The 15,606-nt window shown below is 37.2% G+C and overlaps 1 protein-coding gene across 14 annotated transcripts in view; it reads right to left on the bottom strand.

Moving 5' to 3' along the window:
• The window catches only part of LOC135214883 (dystrophin-like), a 1,767,410-nt gene that overhangs the window by 1,565,670 nt on the left and 186,134 nt on the right, over nt 1–15,606 (bottom strand). For 13 of the 14 annotated variants that reach the window (XM_064249322.1, XM_064249323.1, XM_064249325.1 and 10 more), the window contains one exon: nt 3,876–4,030. In XM_064249322.1, coding sequence (XP_064105392.1) covers nt 3,876–4,030 — 155 coding nt within the window. Of the gene's footprint in view, nt 1–3,875; nt 4,031–13,695; nt 13,839–15,606 lie in introns of those variants that run through there. The other variant, XM_064249326.1, reaches the window with a different exon arrangement.

Raw genomic sequence — 15,606 nt, 5'->3', positions numbered from 1 at the left:
CTAATGATGAGATAGGTGACCAGTTAAATATGGAGGGGATTGTTAGATTTCAGTTGCTAAGTGAAAGGGGTAGAGAAATATCCATCCGTGAGGGTGTAGGGCTGAGGAAAAGAAATTGTATTAGGGTCAGCATTTTGCCCAGAGCGAGACGCTTCAAGGAGCGGGGAACGGTCAGTTAGTACTGAGATGTTTGTGAAGCGTGATTCCCGAGATTCCCGTGCGTGTTACTGGTGTGTCGTGCGCAAATTCCGAGTTCTTTTTGTTCCCATTATGGAGTGGTGAGTGTTAAAAAAACATTGTTTATGAGGGGGAGGTTTTTTTTTTAAATATTTCAGTGAAATGGGACTGGTTTAAGAGGTCACATTTTTTTTTCTTTCCCCATAGTAGCAGAAAGTGATGTGTTTTCTTTATTGGCGCATTTAGAATAGACGCATTCGTCTTTGTTTAACACATAAGGGTGTATAAAGATGTTTTTTTATGCATGCGAACTGTGCTTGGATAGCATATTTCGCTTGGAGACAAAGCGGCCACACAATTTTACGGGCTCAGCACATTTCTGCTAACCGGCGCAGAGAGGCGCGTTGCAAGGGGAGTATGGCCTGCCTCGGGGGATGGTACATGGGAGGTGGGTACTGGTCTGCCTCGGGGGGGTGTTCTGTTGCTTGACTGAGGGGATGTTTCAATGCTCAGTGGGGGGGAGAAATTTTTTTCTCTCATTGTGGGTGAACTCCTTCCTTTTTTTTTTTTTCTTTGTCGGGGTGTCGGAAGACGAGTCTAGCCTTGACAATGAATGCTAGGATATCAGCTGATTGATTAGTTGATGAAGTGAAATGCCCGCAGAGTCTTTTCTTTAGAAAGAGATTTTCTTTCTCGTGAATGAAGAGAAAATGGTAGTTAACATGCACGGGATGTGTTGGATGTTTTCTTTATGCCTTGGAAGACACAAATATAATGGGGACACACAGATTATTATTATTTTTTTATTGTGTTGGAGGGATTACTTTGAAAATGGTGCCGAGTGGTGGTGAATGGTGATGCCCGATGCCGGTGATTGTGTTGCATCTGGTGTTGGTTGTGTGGGTTCAGCATTACTGGTGTATGCTATTTGAATTTCACCCTTACTTGAGATCTTTACAAGAGAATTATTGCTATGGAGAATTATCATTATTATTAATAATTGTTATTGTACGAGATGTGTCACGGGAGGGTTGCTTAAGTATAATTATCATTGCGGGAGACTTGTTTTAAGAGAGATTTGAGATATTTCATGGGAGATTATTTTATAATTATTACAGATAATTATTCATGGAGAATTATTACAATGAATTATTGGGAGAAATCTTGTGTTAATTATTTTTTGAGTTTTTGTAACTTTGGAGAATATTTCGGTCATTCATGAGTGATGAGTTTTGCTGAATCTTGATGAATCTGGCTGAATCTTGGTGAATTGTGTTGAGTCTTGCTGAACTTTTGGTGAATTTTGTGCTGAATTTTTGGAGAATGGATAAGCATTGACATCGGTGATGATTTTATACTGGTACTGGTGATTTTGATGACAGCAATTTTGGTGATTTTGCTGATAGTGATATTTCTGATATTGATTTTTTTTTTTTTTTTTTTTGTTTTTTTTTTTTTTTTTTTTTTTTGGAGAATCATGAGCTCTCCAAACTTGTGTGTCCGGCTAGACAATTTTTTGTGCCGCAGTTTGAGCACACGTCCGCAGGTTGATTTTTCTGCTGACAAGCGATGTGATGAGCCGTGTGCTGATCCTTTTCCTTTAGTGGTGATTGCTCAGAGTTTTTGCAATATCTGGAAATGTTGACAATAGCATTTCACAAAAGCGCATGTGTGAGAGTTTGCTTTCTGGCAAATTCCGTAGCTATTCATGGGGCATTTCTTGGGAAAAATGTGGGGCTATGTATGTTACGCATATATTATGCATTTTGTGATTGGGGAAGTTTACTTGTAATTACCTTTTTTTTTTCTTCTTCTTCCTTTTCCTATGAGAGATGTAATTGGGTGATTGAGCTTAAATAGCATTTCTTTTTGGACGGGAGATGTAATTTTTCGGGGGTTGTTATTTACGTAAATGGGAGTTTGACATTAAGTCTCATTGTACTTAATTATATGAGCAGTAAAGGGGTTTTTGCTGTTAAACATTGGAGATTTTTACTGATTTTGTGGGTTGTTCAGATATCAGAGCTTGAGAGAATATTTTTGGGTCTGGGCGTGTTACGTGATTCTTTTTTTTTCTTGGGCTCATTACGATTTTCTCTTTTCTTTTTACTTATGAGAACATTCGAGTTTGAAATGTGAGTGCAGAAGTCTGTGGAGTTGCTGTGAGTTTTGAGTTGTGTGTGTGCTGATGTGTGAGTTTGGAGAATTGAGTTGGAGAACTTGATTTTTTTTTCTTTGAGAGTTATGATAATGACTTATGATTTAGCCGTCATATTAAGTGGAGTTAATTGGGAGATGTTCAGTTAGTATTTCTGACTTTTTGAGATCATTGTTTGATAGAAGTAGTATGTCTAGGGTTAATTCTTTTTCGATTGACCAATGACTTGACTGACATACTAACACACCATAAGAGTTGTTTCCCAACGCTAGCAAGACGTCCACCAGCCGTGCAGAGAATGGTGCTGTCGTTTTGTCCATGGCGATCACGAGAGTTCTACAGAGTTCAACAGCGTGTCTTTTGGGGATCTGCAGAAGTCGTTAGAAGTCTTCTACAATGAGGGAGGCATTCCGTCTTCCTACAGCCTGCTACAGTTAGCTACAGTCTGTTTTGGAAGTTGCAGACAAAGAGGGATATTCAAGAATCCAAGATGAGAGAAAATTCTAGTGTTATTTGGAGAAATGAAGCGTGATAAGACTTTATTTTATAATGCCAGAGACGTGCAGTTATTACTTATATTTTATTTTAAGCCGGCCAATGTGTTTTATGTTATAGAAGCTATTTTGTTTGACCATTTTGCTAGGCAGGTGCTAGCATTTGGGCGAGGCCGAGCTATGTTAGGCCTAGGGTTATAATTAATGATATATTGCCAATATGTTCGCTTTGACCTATTGGAATGCCGAAACAACGACGAGAAAAGCTGACGAATGATTTCTGTGGGTGGCGTGATATTAAAACTGCATAGTAGATGAGTCAATGTACTCGGATCATGAACTCTTTTCAAAGTGCCTTTGGGAAACTGGTTGTAGCCAGTAATATGAGGCGCTAACGAAATGTGCATTCGTATGTGCGTGTGCCCCTCTTCCTTTTAAAATGTATCATAACCCAAGTCTATGGTGGATTTGGATAGAGACGTCTTTGGAAGAAAGGCATGATGCCGAGGGTGCTCTCCGAAAGTGTATTTATGATAAGTGTGTGAAATATTCCAGCTGCTTGGATGGTTCTGGCAAGGAACCATGTGGGGGGGGACCGAGGGAGTCCCGATGGAAGAATAGACATTTGGTGTGACTAATTACATTTTAGACATTTTGTTATTGGGGGTTTAACTGAATTAAGTTAGTCTGTGAGACCTAATTGATTTACTGTCTTTTATTGTTAAATAAATGTATTTTTTATAATGCAACTCTCATTTTGATTACCTGACAGAATGGAGAGAGAGAGAGAGAGAGAGAGAGAGAGAGAAGAGAGAGAGAGAAGATGAGAGAGAGAGAGAGAGAGAGAGAGAAAGTCGCAAGCCGCTGGTTGCTTGGGAGAGAGAGAGAGATTTGTGTGTTTGTCTGACGCTCGGAGTTACATGTTTACCAAATGAATAACGAGGTTCATATCCTCGTTACATATATATATATATATATATATATATATATATATATATATATATATTCGCACAAAAAAACAAATAACACAAGGGGCAGCTACTTACAAAAGTTTTATTCGTTAAGACTTCTAGCAAGGCCAAGAGTCGGGTGCCGTCCCGCAAATCGTAAAAAAGATCGGTGACAGGGGCATGCTGCCCCTTCACCAGCTGACTGTTGATCCATTTGGCAAAGGTTTTCTTCTGAATGTCCTCACGCTCATCTGAAACAAAATATAGATACGTTTAGTCAACACGCCATTACTGATTCCAACAATGGCACGAAAAAACACAAGGAAATTATCATGAATCTAATCAATTATTCAAACAACGGAAAGAAAAATACGAGAAGATTACCTATCGATATAAAAAGTCATTAGTGATTTAAAGGACAAGAAACAAACACAAGTATATTAAATATCAATAAAGACATTAATGATTTAAACAACGGAAAGAAAAACACATGGGAATTAATGATGAATAAACAAGTAACTAATTAATTAGAAATAACTCAAAGAAATTAGTTACGTCAAGAAAAAACATGGAAATTAATTATCAATAAACAAGTCATTAAACAACGGCAAGAAAAAACACAAGGAAATTAATTATCAATAAACAAGTTATATATCAAAGATTTCAACGCCTTCAAGTAGCAAATATTTCTTGAAATTAATAAGCAACAAACCTACGTAACGTGAATAACCAGCTGAAAGAAACAATACTAAAACCTGCAGGTACTAGCCCTCTGATGTGGACTTTATCACATGACTTTTCTACTATATCTCAAGACCGAACATTCAGTGACTAGTGGGGCACTTTAGGTACTCGTATACTCCGCCCTGAAGGGTGAGCCTGGCAGTTTAAGGATGTACCTGTGTTATCGAAAGAATGTGATCTTCCATCATCTCTTATTGATAGTCATTCGAATCACGCCAAGATACACACTACTCACTGAATACCACTAAGCCCCCGTAATTGCAGTACGTAGATATAAAATAAAACTAATAAAATTAAGATGATTTTTTCTGGCGTTATAAAAATATTTATAACCTGAATCTTCATTATTTTGGGACCTTCACCTTTTGAACTTTATTCATAGGTCCTATGTACGTATGTAAACTTAATTTTCCCTGGCCTTTTCATTTACGAAAATGTACAGCAGACAAATATAAATATTCTCCAATTTATGGCGCATAAATTACAGTATAAATACTTTTCAGTGTTTAGTCGGGGGTCCAAAATCATCATGCTTTCATAGTCAACGAAAAAGGACATCAATACTTTTATTCATATAATAGCAAAATGACACACAAACAAACACACACACACACACACACACACACACACACAACTAACTAACCACTTTATGAATAAACTTTAAAACTCACATTTAGAATAAAATTTTTTAAAATAAAATTCCAAGAATGGAAGTCTGCAGAGACATATGGAGCAGATGGCACCGGCTAAAAATATGACATAACACAAGCACGGTTATAGAAACTATTTGAAACAAAGATATGAACAACATACCAATATTCACATTATGAATAATATTTGCATTAACTGCGCTTAGCTACAATATCACGACTCTACATCTAAATCAACCATGTCACATGATTTATATGATAAATATAAACATGGCAGTGTAGAAATCAAATACAAACTGCGTAATGTCCATGGCCATCACCGGTATTAAGCATCCGATATCCTTGGAAGGGGGAGAGAGAGAGAGAGAGAGAGAGAGAGAGAGAGAGAGAGAGAGAGAGAGAGAGAGAGAGAGAGAGAGACGAGGTTTTTATGCAGAGTTCTCACGCATGCAGTGATAACCTATCTTCCAAACACAGTTATGACTGTGAAAGCAGAGCTTTTTGGCAGCCAAGTGAATTGATCTTGTTAGTTATGGCAATTGCCAGAAGGGCGCGTCAGCGTGGCATAAAAGTTAATTGCTGGGTTGAAGCTGAATACCTTTTGAATTTCCATGGATTCTAGAGGGAGGAAAAAGTGCAAGTAAACTCAGTATTTTTCTTTTCCCATCACTACGAAAGCTCTAGCTGTTTGTTTGTTTGTATGACGTTTTTACGTTGCATGGAACCAGTGGTTATTCAGCAACGGGACCAACGGCTTTACGTGACTTCCGAACCACGTCGACAGTGAACTTCTATCAACAGAAATACACATCTCTCACACCTCAATGTAATGCCCAAGAATCGAACTCGCGACCACCGAGGTGGTCCGCCATCACCATACCGACCACGCCACTGAGGTGCTAAAAGATCTAGCAATGAATCTACCGTTAACTGTCCACTGTTACAGTAGCTTCAAATAATCCCATAAAAAGAATATCTATGCTGGATCCAAATTGACATCATGTTTAGAAAAAATATTCGTCTAAGTTCCGGCTTTGAGGGATAACAGTTTGTTATCATCTGGGAATTTTATTAATTTCCGGAATTATACTACCATTAATAAATCTAATGTCATCAATATGGAAAACGTTCAAAGGGTGGACATTTTATGTATTTTTGTAGACTGTTAATTTGAACAATGGAGGAATGGAATAAATATACGGACGTAATGCTAGTGACAAGTCCTCTACATATTTCTACAAAAAAAAAAAAAAAAAAAAGTAATCGCTGAGAAATGAGAATTAAGACAGTAGTACCCTAAAATGCAAATATTAACTACTACAAAATGTATAAGAAAGCATGAAACTTTTTGCTTGTGTTTGTTTGTTTGTTTTGTTTGTACGGTGTTTTGACGTTGCATGGAACCAGTGGTTATTCAGCAACGGGACCAACGGCTTTACGTGACTTCCGAACCACGTCGAGAGTGAACTTCTATAACCAGAAATACACATCTCTAACCCCTCAGTGGAATGCCCGAGAATCGAACTTTCGGCCACCGAGATGGCAGGCCAAAACCATACCGATCACGCCACTTATGCTTCATCGCTAAATAGAAGGTTAATTTTTAACAAAATTCGCAGAAGTATATACCGGTAAATAGGAAAAATCTTTGTATATCTTTGTGTCAATGCATGTAGTAGGTACGTCTTTACGGCTCCGAACTAAAACATCGCGCCGAATGGAAATCAAACACACATTCATTATCTCCATGAAAATTCATCAGTATTCTAATTCTCTGACCATTTCTCTCCGCTGAGAAGGAACACAAACGGAAATGATTCTGCTTTAGACGTTGACTCTTAGAAATGCTTTATCTTTTAAGCAGCTAAATCTTGCATAACACAATCTATTTAAGGCTACTTTCGCTATCACAACGGATCCCTAACCCCCCCCCCCCCCCCCCCAGCGACCAGATTTGCCGAAAAGCTGCACCAATATGCAGTAAATGTGGTGGTCTCCAGAAATGTCCGTTACGTCAGAAGCATATTCCAACCAAATAAGGTATGAATACATTCCAGTCTATACACATACTACGATTTAGTGGGCGATACGTTCTTTTTTAAGTGTGCATAAAACACGATCGAGGTTTTCGCGTTGAAAGAGTCCCACAAAAACAGAATTCTCCTCTTCAATTCTGCTATAAGTAAATCTTCCTCAACTGGACGACAAAGACTAATGTATTTAGTTAGTTTGCGACTATCACGGACTGCATTCGCACCAACGAATCACCAGCAAGCCATAAAAGTCAAATACAAATGTCAGGCTAAATAAAATTAGTAATTGAAAAATAAAATAACATTGTGAAATAAAAAATAAATTACCTTTATCCCATAATCAATCTAACCAGTCACTGGAAAAAAAGAATGTCTTATACATACTACAGTATAGGTTACGACTCCAGATGCATCAGGTACATCTACCTCCGTGATATACATACTGGACATACCAGACCGATCCTAGTGATCTATGACTATCTGATCCGTATTCATGTCATGATCGTTGAGGCTCCGGAGAGCCTTCGCTTTGAACCCAAATATCTTTCAGAATACACTCAAAGTTATAACCAACACTGATTTTCCTGAAACAAAATAGTGTCAGCAAACTAGTAAAAGCCAAATGCTCACGTTTGGGTGTAGGTCTAAAAGATATGCGTAGTTTTCCGTTTCAGACAGACTTGCGGACGAGGGAAACAAACGCCTGCGCAGTCTAGACCAGAAACAAAGGCAAAGAACAACAGCTACAACAGGTTCTGTGGGAGGGGGACATGCTTTGTAATACGATACACACAGGTGCTTCTGAATTTACGAGTAGTGTCACTTTATACCTAAACAAATACAATCGCTTCAATTTACTCGAACCCTGACCAGCGATCAACTTGCTAAGAATACAATGCCCTAATTACGGAGAACATGAAAGAAATAAAAAGGACGATTTTATCAAGGCCACCAAATATTTTCACTTTCTATAAATAAGCAGCAAAATACAACCAAACGAACACCTTTACCGGGTTTTAAGAATGAAACATTCCAAAGATGAGACGTAGGACATATGACTCACTGATAAACGTAACGTCGTCTTGACTCGGGGAATAGAATCAAGAGCGTGCACATCTGAAGTATAATTCGAGCACTGCACTCTCTCTCTCTCTCTCTCCTATACACATACATACTACACACACGGAGACTGTCACAGTATATACTATCGCCTTTCAATCGGTCTAGGTCACCCTCCCCTCCTTCCTATCAAGATGTTACGGGCAGCTGTGAAGCAAGAGCCCGTGCCAGTACAAGGCTGGCAAAATCTAAGACGACCTATCAAGACGTACAAATTGGCACCAATCTTCTCAACTTCATCTCCTCCCATTTATCTCAAGATGACAATAGCTTATAAGAATATGCCAATCGTTTTTACTCCACATACACTAGAGAGAATAATTATTAATCTCAACAGCTTTTACTTTTCTCCTTTCATAAGCATTCAGCAGCCACACAACCCACTTCCATAAAAAAATTGACTCAACAGTCCATTCTAACACGAAAGTGTTTGCCTCCATGAATACTCTTCTACCCAACAACTTTTAGTTATTTTTATTGCTTGGTGATTTTCTCTTGCTCAACTCACTTAAATCCCTCATTATGGCACTTATCCAAGCCCGTAATAATAGCAGTTGACTATTAAGTTTTCATAATCCACACTAACATATCTCGAGTTCATATTTTGTATAAATCTCTGTAGTTCTAGTTTCCATTATTTTACTTGTACATTTATCTGCTCTTTATTTCTCTCATCATTTTACCAATGTGAATATTAACCAAATGCAGACATAACACTCTCATCTCAAAAATACTTGATAACAAACCTATCATTATCACGCGAGATGATATATGTGTTTGAGTGTGTTGTACTATATAGATGATCAATTCTTTAACATTTATAGTACTTCCTGAAAACCATACCTTTATTCAGAAGTATTTATTTAAAGAATAATCCTTCTATCACAATGACTTTTGCAACTACAGTTCAAAATTATATAAAGATTTGGTAAGCTTAGAAATGTCATATTATAAACGCGCTTTGTATCAGTCACGTAAAGCTTATCATAACTAACGACTGGCTAGAAACAACACATGGATTTGCTGGCTACAATACAATTACACAGACTACTAATTTTCTCTTAAATTCCTAATTTTTTTTATTATTATTATTAGTATGATCTGAGTAAAACCAAAGCGAACGCCATTCGGCTTGTGGTTTTTAGCTTTCGAATAAAAATGAGGACAAATTCCTTGGTTTCTTTTCCATGACTGGATTGTGACGGACGGATGGATGAAGCTTTTTGTGTCACTCTGTACTCCGTGCGCTTTTACAATCTCTCCAGACTCATGATACAGGTCGTACTAAGGTCTAAATAAACTGGGTCTTGGGTCATACATTCTCGAAATTGAGAATTTGTGGGATAATGATCCTACTGTCACTTGAAACTGTATTATATTTGAAATTTCCTACTTGAGGTTTATTACTCAACTAGATTTTTTTGTTTTTAACGAAAAATCTGGTTTTTCAAGTATGGACTTTCATCATAAATGTATCATCGGGTGCTCGAGTCACCTTCAGCCTAAAGTTAGTACAACTAGAATAGAATGAACACACACACACACACACACATATATATATATATATATATATATATATATATATATATATATATATATATATATATATATATATATATATAGATATAACCTTCATAACACGAAGATGAGATATGATCATGTCAATATCGTCCACAGGAGAAAAAAGAATAAAAGACTCTAGTAGCTCGATAATTTCACCTTCCACCAGGCTCTTCAAGAGCTTTATTTTAGTTAAAATAAAGCTCTTGAAGAGGCCTGGTGGAAGGCGAAATTATCGAGCTACTAGAGACTTTTATTCTTTTTTCTCCTGTGGACGATAGACATATATATATATATATATATATATATATATATATATATATATATATGTGTGTGTGTATGTGTATGTGTGTGTGTCTGTGTATCATATATATACGTATATGTATACATTCCTTTCTTTTGAAAGTAAAATAAAGATAAAACGTTAAACCGATCACAAGCCAAACAAATTATTTGTTATAACCTTTGTTGCAGTTACGTAAAACAGTCATTTTAAAAGTTAATTCGGCATTTCTAGATTTAGCCTAAAGACAAGACAAACTACAGACCTAACCGGATATAAATTACAAACACTGGAACTCTTATCGCTACAATTTTCTCAAATCCATTATGACCTGTAACTTTCCATCCTTTAAGAAACAAAACTATCGGTTCATTCACCAAACCAGAAGACATATCATTTCTTCACCTAGATTATGCAACAGAGTAGGTTCATCTTTCTTTATCTCTACACATAAACGTTATAAAATTCTATACATCTACAACAGCAAAGAGGCTTAGCCTAGTTCCAAATCTACCATTACATCCTATAAAACCGGAAACTGCCCTTCAATTCTTCACCACAATCGTAGAACTGCTTCTCCCTAATTTGTATCATAAACTGCCTACTTCATTGTTTCTCGGCTATTACTTGCGTCGGTGTCAACTCATAGGTCCACCCACGGGACTGAAATGGAACATACAATTTAGACCAAGGCCCAAAGCTGCGACATTATAAGGTCACTCAGTGCTGAAAGGGAAATTGAGAATAGCAAGCTCTGGAAGGTGTAAGAAGAAAATTTCGCAGCTGCACCGGGGAACAACTGTCAGGAGAGGGTGGATAGCAAGACAAAGAAAGAATACGAATGGAGGTACAGTAAAAGGAATGAAAGGAGTTGCAGCTAGGGGCCTACAGTGCAACACTTGAGGTGCACTGACGGCTCTACACCCAGTACGGTGGTGACGGTCCGTCAATAACACCCAATGTGGTGATCGTGAAGATTCGGCACATGCGAATGTGTAGCTCGTGATTGGCTGAAAAGTAACGTTTCCGATATCGTTGGCTTATAGCTTATATGTCAAATATTCAAACTATTTCCCCGATAATATATTTGAATGTTTACATTGATATTACACACACAAGAGCCCTCAAGCCTTAAAACATAAATCATACAAAGGCCGGTCTGTATCGATAATATACAAACGCAAGAAAGACGAGCTTATGATATCGTAAACCGGAAAAAAATTACCTCAACTCATGGCGGTCCGCTGAAGCACGAGACATTGACGAGAGAATGATAGGCCTATATCTGTTACTATGTGATTTTTACTGACTTTCTTTTAAGGACACTTTCGTTTCAGAGCAGTCAAAATTACTTACTTATTGTAACCATTATTTATTCATTTCATCTAAGTGTCAGTCCAATGACTTAAATAAAAAAAAATGTCTAGGCTAACATTTTTTGCCGTACACATGTCAACACAAAGGATGACGGGAACTCCTGATATTTCAAACTTTTACTTTAAAAATTCCAGAAATTGTCCAGTCACTGAGTTAAGATCTTTATGTTCAAGAAAAACCTATGTAAATATCCAAACTATTCTGAAAGGAACCCCGCAATACCACTGCCATGCACTAACTGAAATTTCCCGCCTTTTTGACAATGTTGTAGTAGCTGTTCCTTTCACTTAGCTGCCCCACCGTTCATTTGCGTTTCATCTGCGTAGACTATCTGATACAAGTTCGTCCTTCTTGTGATGGTATTGTTATGTAACAAAAATAAATCGGCATATTTATGATATATATCCGAAGACGTGCGGGTTCTTGGTATATATAAATAATCAGATGTATTACAGAAGAAATAATTTGTATCATTAACACAATGAGCCAAAGATATCAGACATGATTTCAGCCAATTGCGAGTTAGCTGTGCGTCTTGTCACATCTACCTAAAACCCATGTTGGTGAGCGGACAGATGGAATGAGATAGACTATACACAACCCATAAGCAGAGACCCAAATACTAAGCGCAATTCTAACTTGATCTGGAGGTACTAAGTTCCAACAAGGATGGGTCTCGACGTGGAAATACCCCACCACCCCAGAAAGGCCTGTGGGCAGGCCGTCCCATTAGCAACATATCTAAAATTTAATGCTGGCCTCTTCAACATTCGCATTCTTTCCACTGAATCAATATATGATTTCATGTAAAACATGGTAAAAAAAAAGTCACACAGGTACTTCATAATACAATGCACCCTCACTCCTAAAAAGCAAAGAAATCCTAAGTGGTAAAAGAAAAAAAATTTCCCGAATCTGTCCAAAGCCCTCTTATACTCGTATATACCAATAAAGCTACAATTGCCATCTTTCACGAGCTTTTACATACAAATTTTACCTGTCAATGGGTCATGAAAAAAAACATGCAAGGACTTTCTTTTTTATGTGTTGTTATATATATATATATATATATATACTATATATATATATATATATATATATCAAGGACCAAGAAAGTTCGTCGTTTCATGTCATAGATTTGATTTTCATGTCGCAACACGTGGGGAGAGACATATAGAATGCAGTTAATCAACTACAATGCAGAGATGAAACTGCAACGGCAAGTCGCATTTCAAAGTTGAATGCATAATAAGCTGAAAGATTTTCTTTCGGACATAACAATGTCAGTTATATCTACCGTTAAATAGCAACAATCATCAATAATAATAAGCAAGATGATGATGATGCTACTTAGAGAATTTAAATATCCATAGAAATGACACGTAGGCCTACAATATCTTATCCGGTACGATATTATATAACCTCACAGACTCAAGCTAGCCTATAACATAACTCGAATTGATACTCTGCATCCTTGCAGCGCCCCCCCCCCCCCCCAACAAAACAAAACAAAAAATCACTACATAATGAACGCAAACAAAAACCACATGGCAGGGGTACACGAGACATTGCACGTCAGATGACAACTCGACCTTACAGTAATCAATTATGGAAGGGCACTCTATCCCGCAACATCGAAGACATCTACAGCGGTTTTCTTCATAGTCACCAGCCTAGTTTCGTCAGATCTTTGACCAAGAGCACGTAACCTAATCTCCCCTACCATTTTATCAGTTAAAAAATTTGCACATTACAGAGAATATTAATCTACCGGCAAAAATAAAGAACTCAACGTCCCAAGGTAAGATCAACAGGTAGCTCAACTTCTCAGCTGACCAAGCGGTGTTGCCAACTGTACAACTATATTTCTAATAATTTTATTCGTTCTCACTGTTACGCAAAAACACCAGAATATTATTCTTAGCCTCGGAGATATTTATCATTCCACATGATTACTAAAAAACGTATGACATTAAAAAGCGCCAGAAGTGGTGGAAATCTGTCATAAAAACGTTAGCTGTTGTGGTTGCTATAGAAACATGGCACCACGGGGAAGTTGCGACGCTCTTCTTGAGAAGGCATTCGAAGAACTTTTTCAAACTTCAATTATTGTCAAGACGTTAACTACTCGAGAATTTTTCTTTGGTTACCTTTCATTAGGACTTCCATGGTATCTATATGACTTATTTCGACTTAAATTAAGTTCAATCCTCGCCCGCAAGACTCATTTTACAAGAAGACGACTAAACAACACACTACTCGACGCACTACTCGAATCATACTACAAGGTATGGCGGGCGGTGAGTGAACCATTCTGTACGATAATAAGCGCTGTCTTTTCATTTCGGCAGAAAATCATCACAATAATTTGATAATATGTAAACAGCTAAGAGAGCAAACAAACTTTTTTCAAACAATAAAACAACAAACGTGGTGATAATACTGTCAACACTACAAAGGGCTATAATGTTTATGAGTCACCCTGTAACTTTCAGTGTTGGTTTGTGGGCGGGGCCAAAGTAGTGGGATGAGTACGAGGCAGAACTGACTTTTCTTAAAGCGTTTCGTTTTTGTCTAAGAGTTTAAGTTTCTTGCTCTGATTGTGGGTGTGGGTTTTGCACATTTTTGTTCTCCACTTTCACAGTTATTAGTACAATAACGTAAATATTTTTAACAGATATAACATGCCAGAATTTACTCTCTAATATCAGTAGACTTAAGAGAAGCAGTACTTTTAGCTCAATCGTTAAGCAAAAAATAATTGAAGGTAAGAGAAATCGAGTAGGAATTTTCACAGTGCATCAGTCACAAATGATTCAAATGTAATGGAACTCATCCGAGGGAGTAACCGGTGATGTCATGACATTTGACTCGAGTTCGTCCATCAACCAAAAATAAAGCTTGAATGACAATAAACAGTTGGTCTATATTTGGAGAAAAAAAATAAGAAAGCTCGTAGAATTCTAAAGAATCAACATGATACTCATTTCTTTCGGAGATTCTTAAAAGTTTTTAGAAACGGTCGTGCATCACTGACATCAATGATCACTCATGCACGACGACGACATTGCATTAATTTTTTTCTGTAGCAAACTAGATGATTGCATATTAGATAACATTTGAATCGCTAGTTGTCTATAATTTAAATAAACTAAATGTAATTGGGGTAACAATATGGTGAGATATTGTACAATATGGCCAGATTTATTGAACACCATTATAAAATACAGTGGGAACAGGTTATGAGTTTGGCCAAAGCAACTCTATTGTCCAGCAGTCTTCATTAATAAAAACAAATAAAAATCAACAACACGAAGTATAGTAGTATCTGCAATTCCATTTATTTCATGCTGTGGCGGGGAGAACCCTAACCTCGCTGTGTTGTTTAATTCAGTAACTGCTCGAGCTAGGCTAAGCATATCACGAAGAAAAGGAAAGCAACCAGCAAGAAGGCGAACACGACACTTGAGGTTGACGTGGACAGACCCCTTGCCCTCGAAAGCATCTCGAGGACATCCTTACACAGCTCTATTTGGCAGAATCGAGTGGGAACTTCAGTGAGACTTTCTGAAGAAGGGCTGGTTTGGTTAAGCTCACATGCGCCTCAGCAGAAGTCATGGTATGTCATAAATGTTCTCTACATATGTAATGCAGAAATATCACTTTTTATTGCAGTATGGTCATACATATGGGATTCCAGTTGTTTTAATTAACAATTACAGTCTCTCTCTCTCTCTCTCTCTCTCTCTCTCTCTCTCTCTCTCAACCAAATGAAAGATAAAATACGCAATCAACATAAAATTTTTTTAGATAAAATGATTAAAAACTCACATACAACTACTTTGATAAATCATGATGAAAAATTATAGCAGAAAACGAAAAATACAGACCGGAGACGTATTCGCAAAATAAAGACAAACTAACAATAACAATGAAAAAAAAAACAATAGAACTAGATCAACTTGAAATAAACGCGAATTTGAAATTGGACTTCTGATTTTGATTTCGAAACCATCGAAAAAATAATTTTCTACTAAATGAACGATATGCAAAGCTAATAT

The sequence above is a fragment of the Macrobrachium nipponense genome, chromosome 46, assembly GCF_015104395.2.
Source record: "Macrobrachium nipponense isolate FS-2020 chromosome 46, ASM1510439v2, whole genome shotgun sequence".
NCBI classification, from domain to species: Eukaryota; Metazoa; Arthropoda; class Malacostraca; order Decapoda; family Palaemonidae; genus Macrobrachium; species Macrobrachium nipponense.
This window is presented reverse-complemented; position numbering and strand designations above follow the sequence as displayed.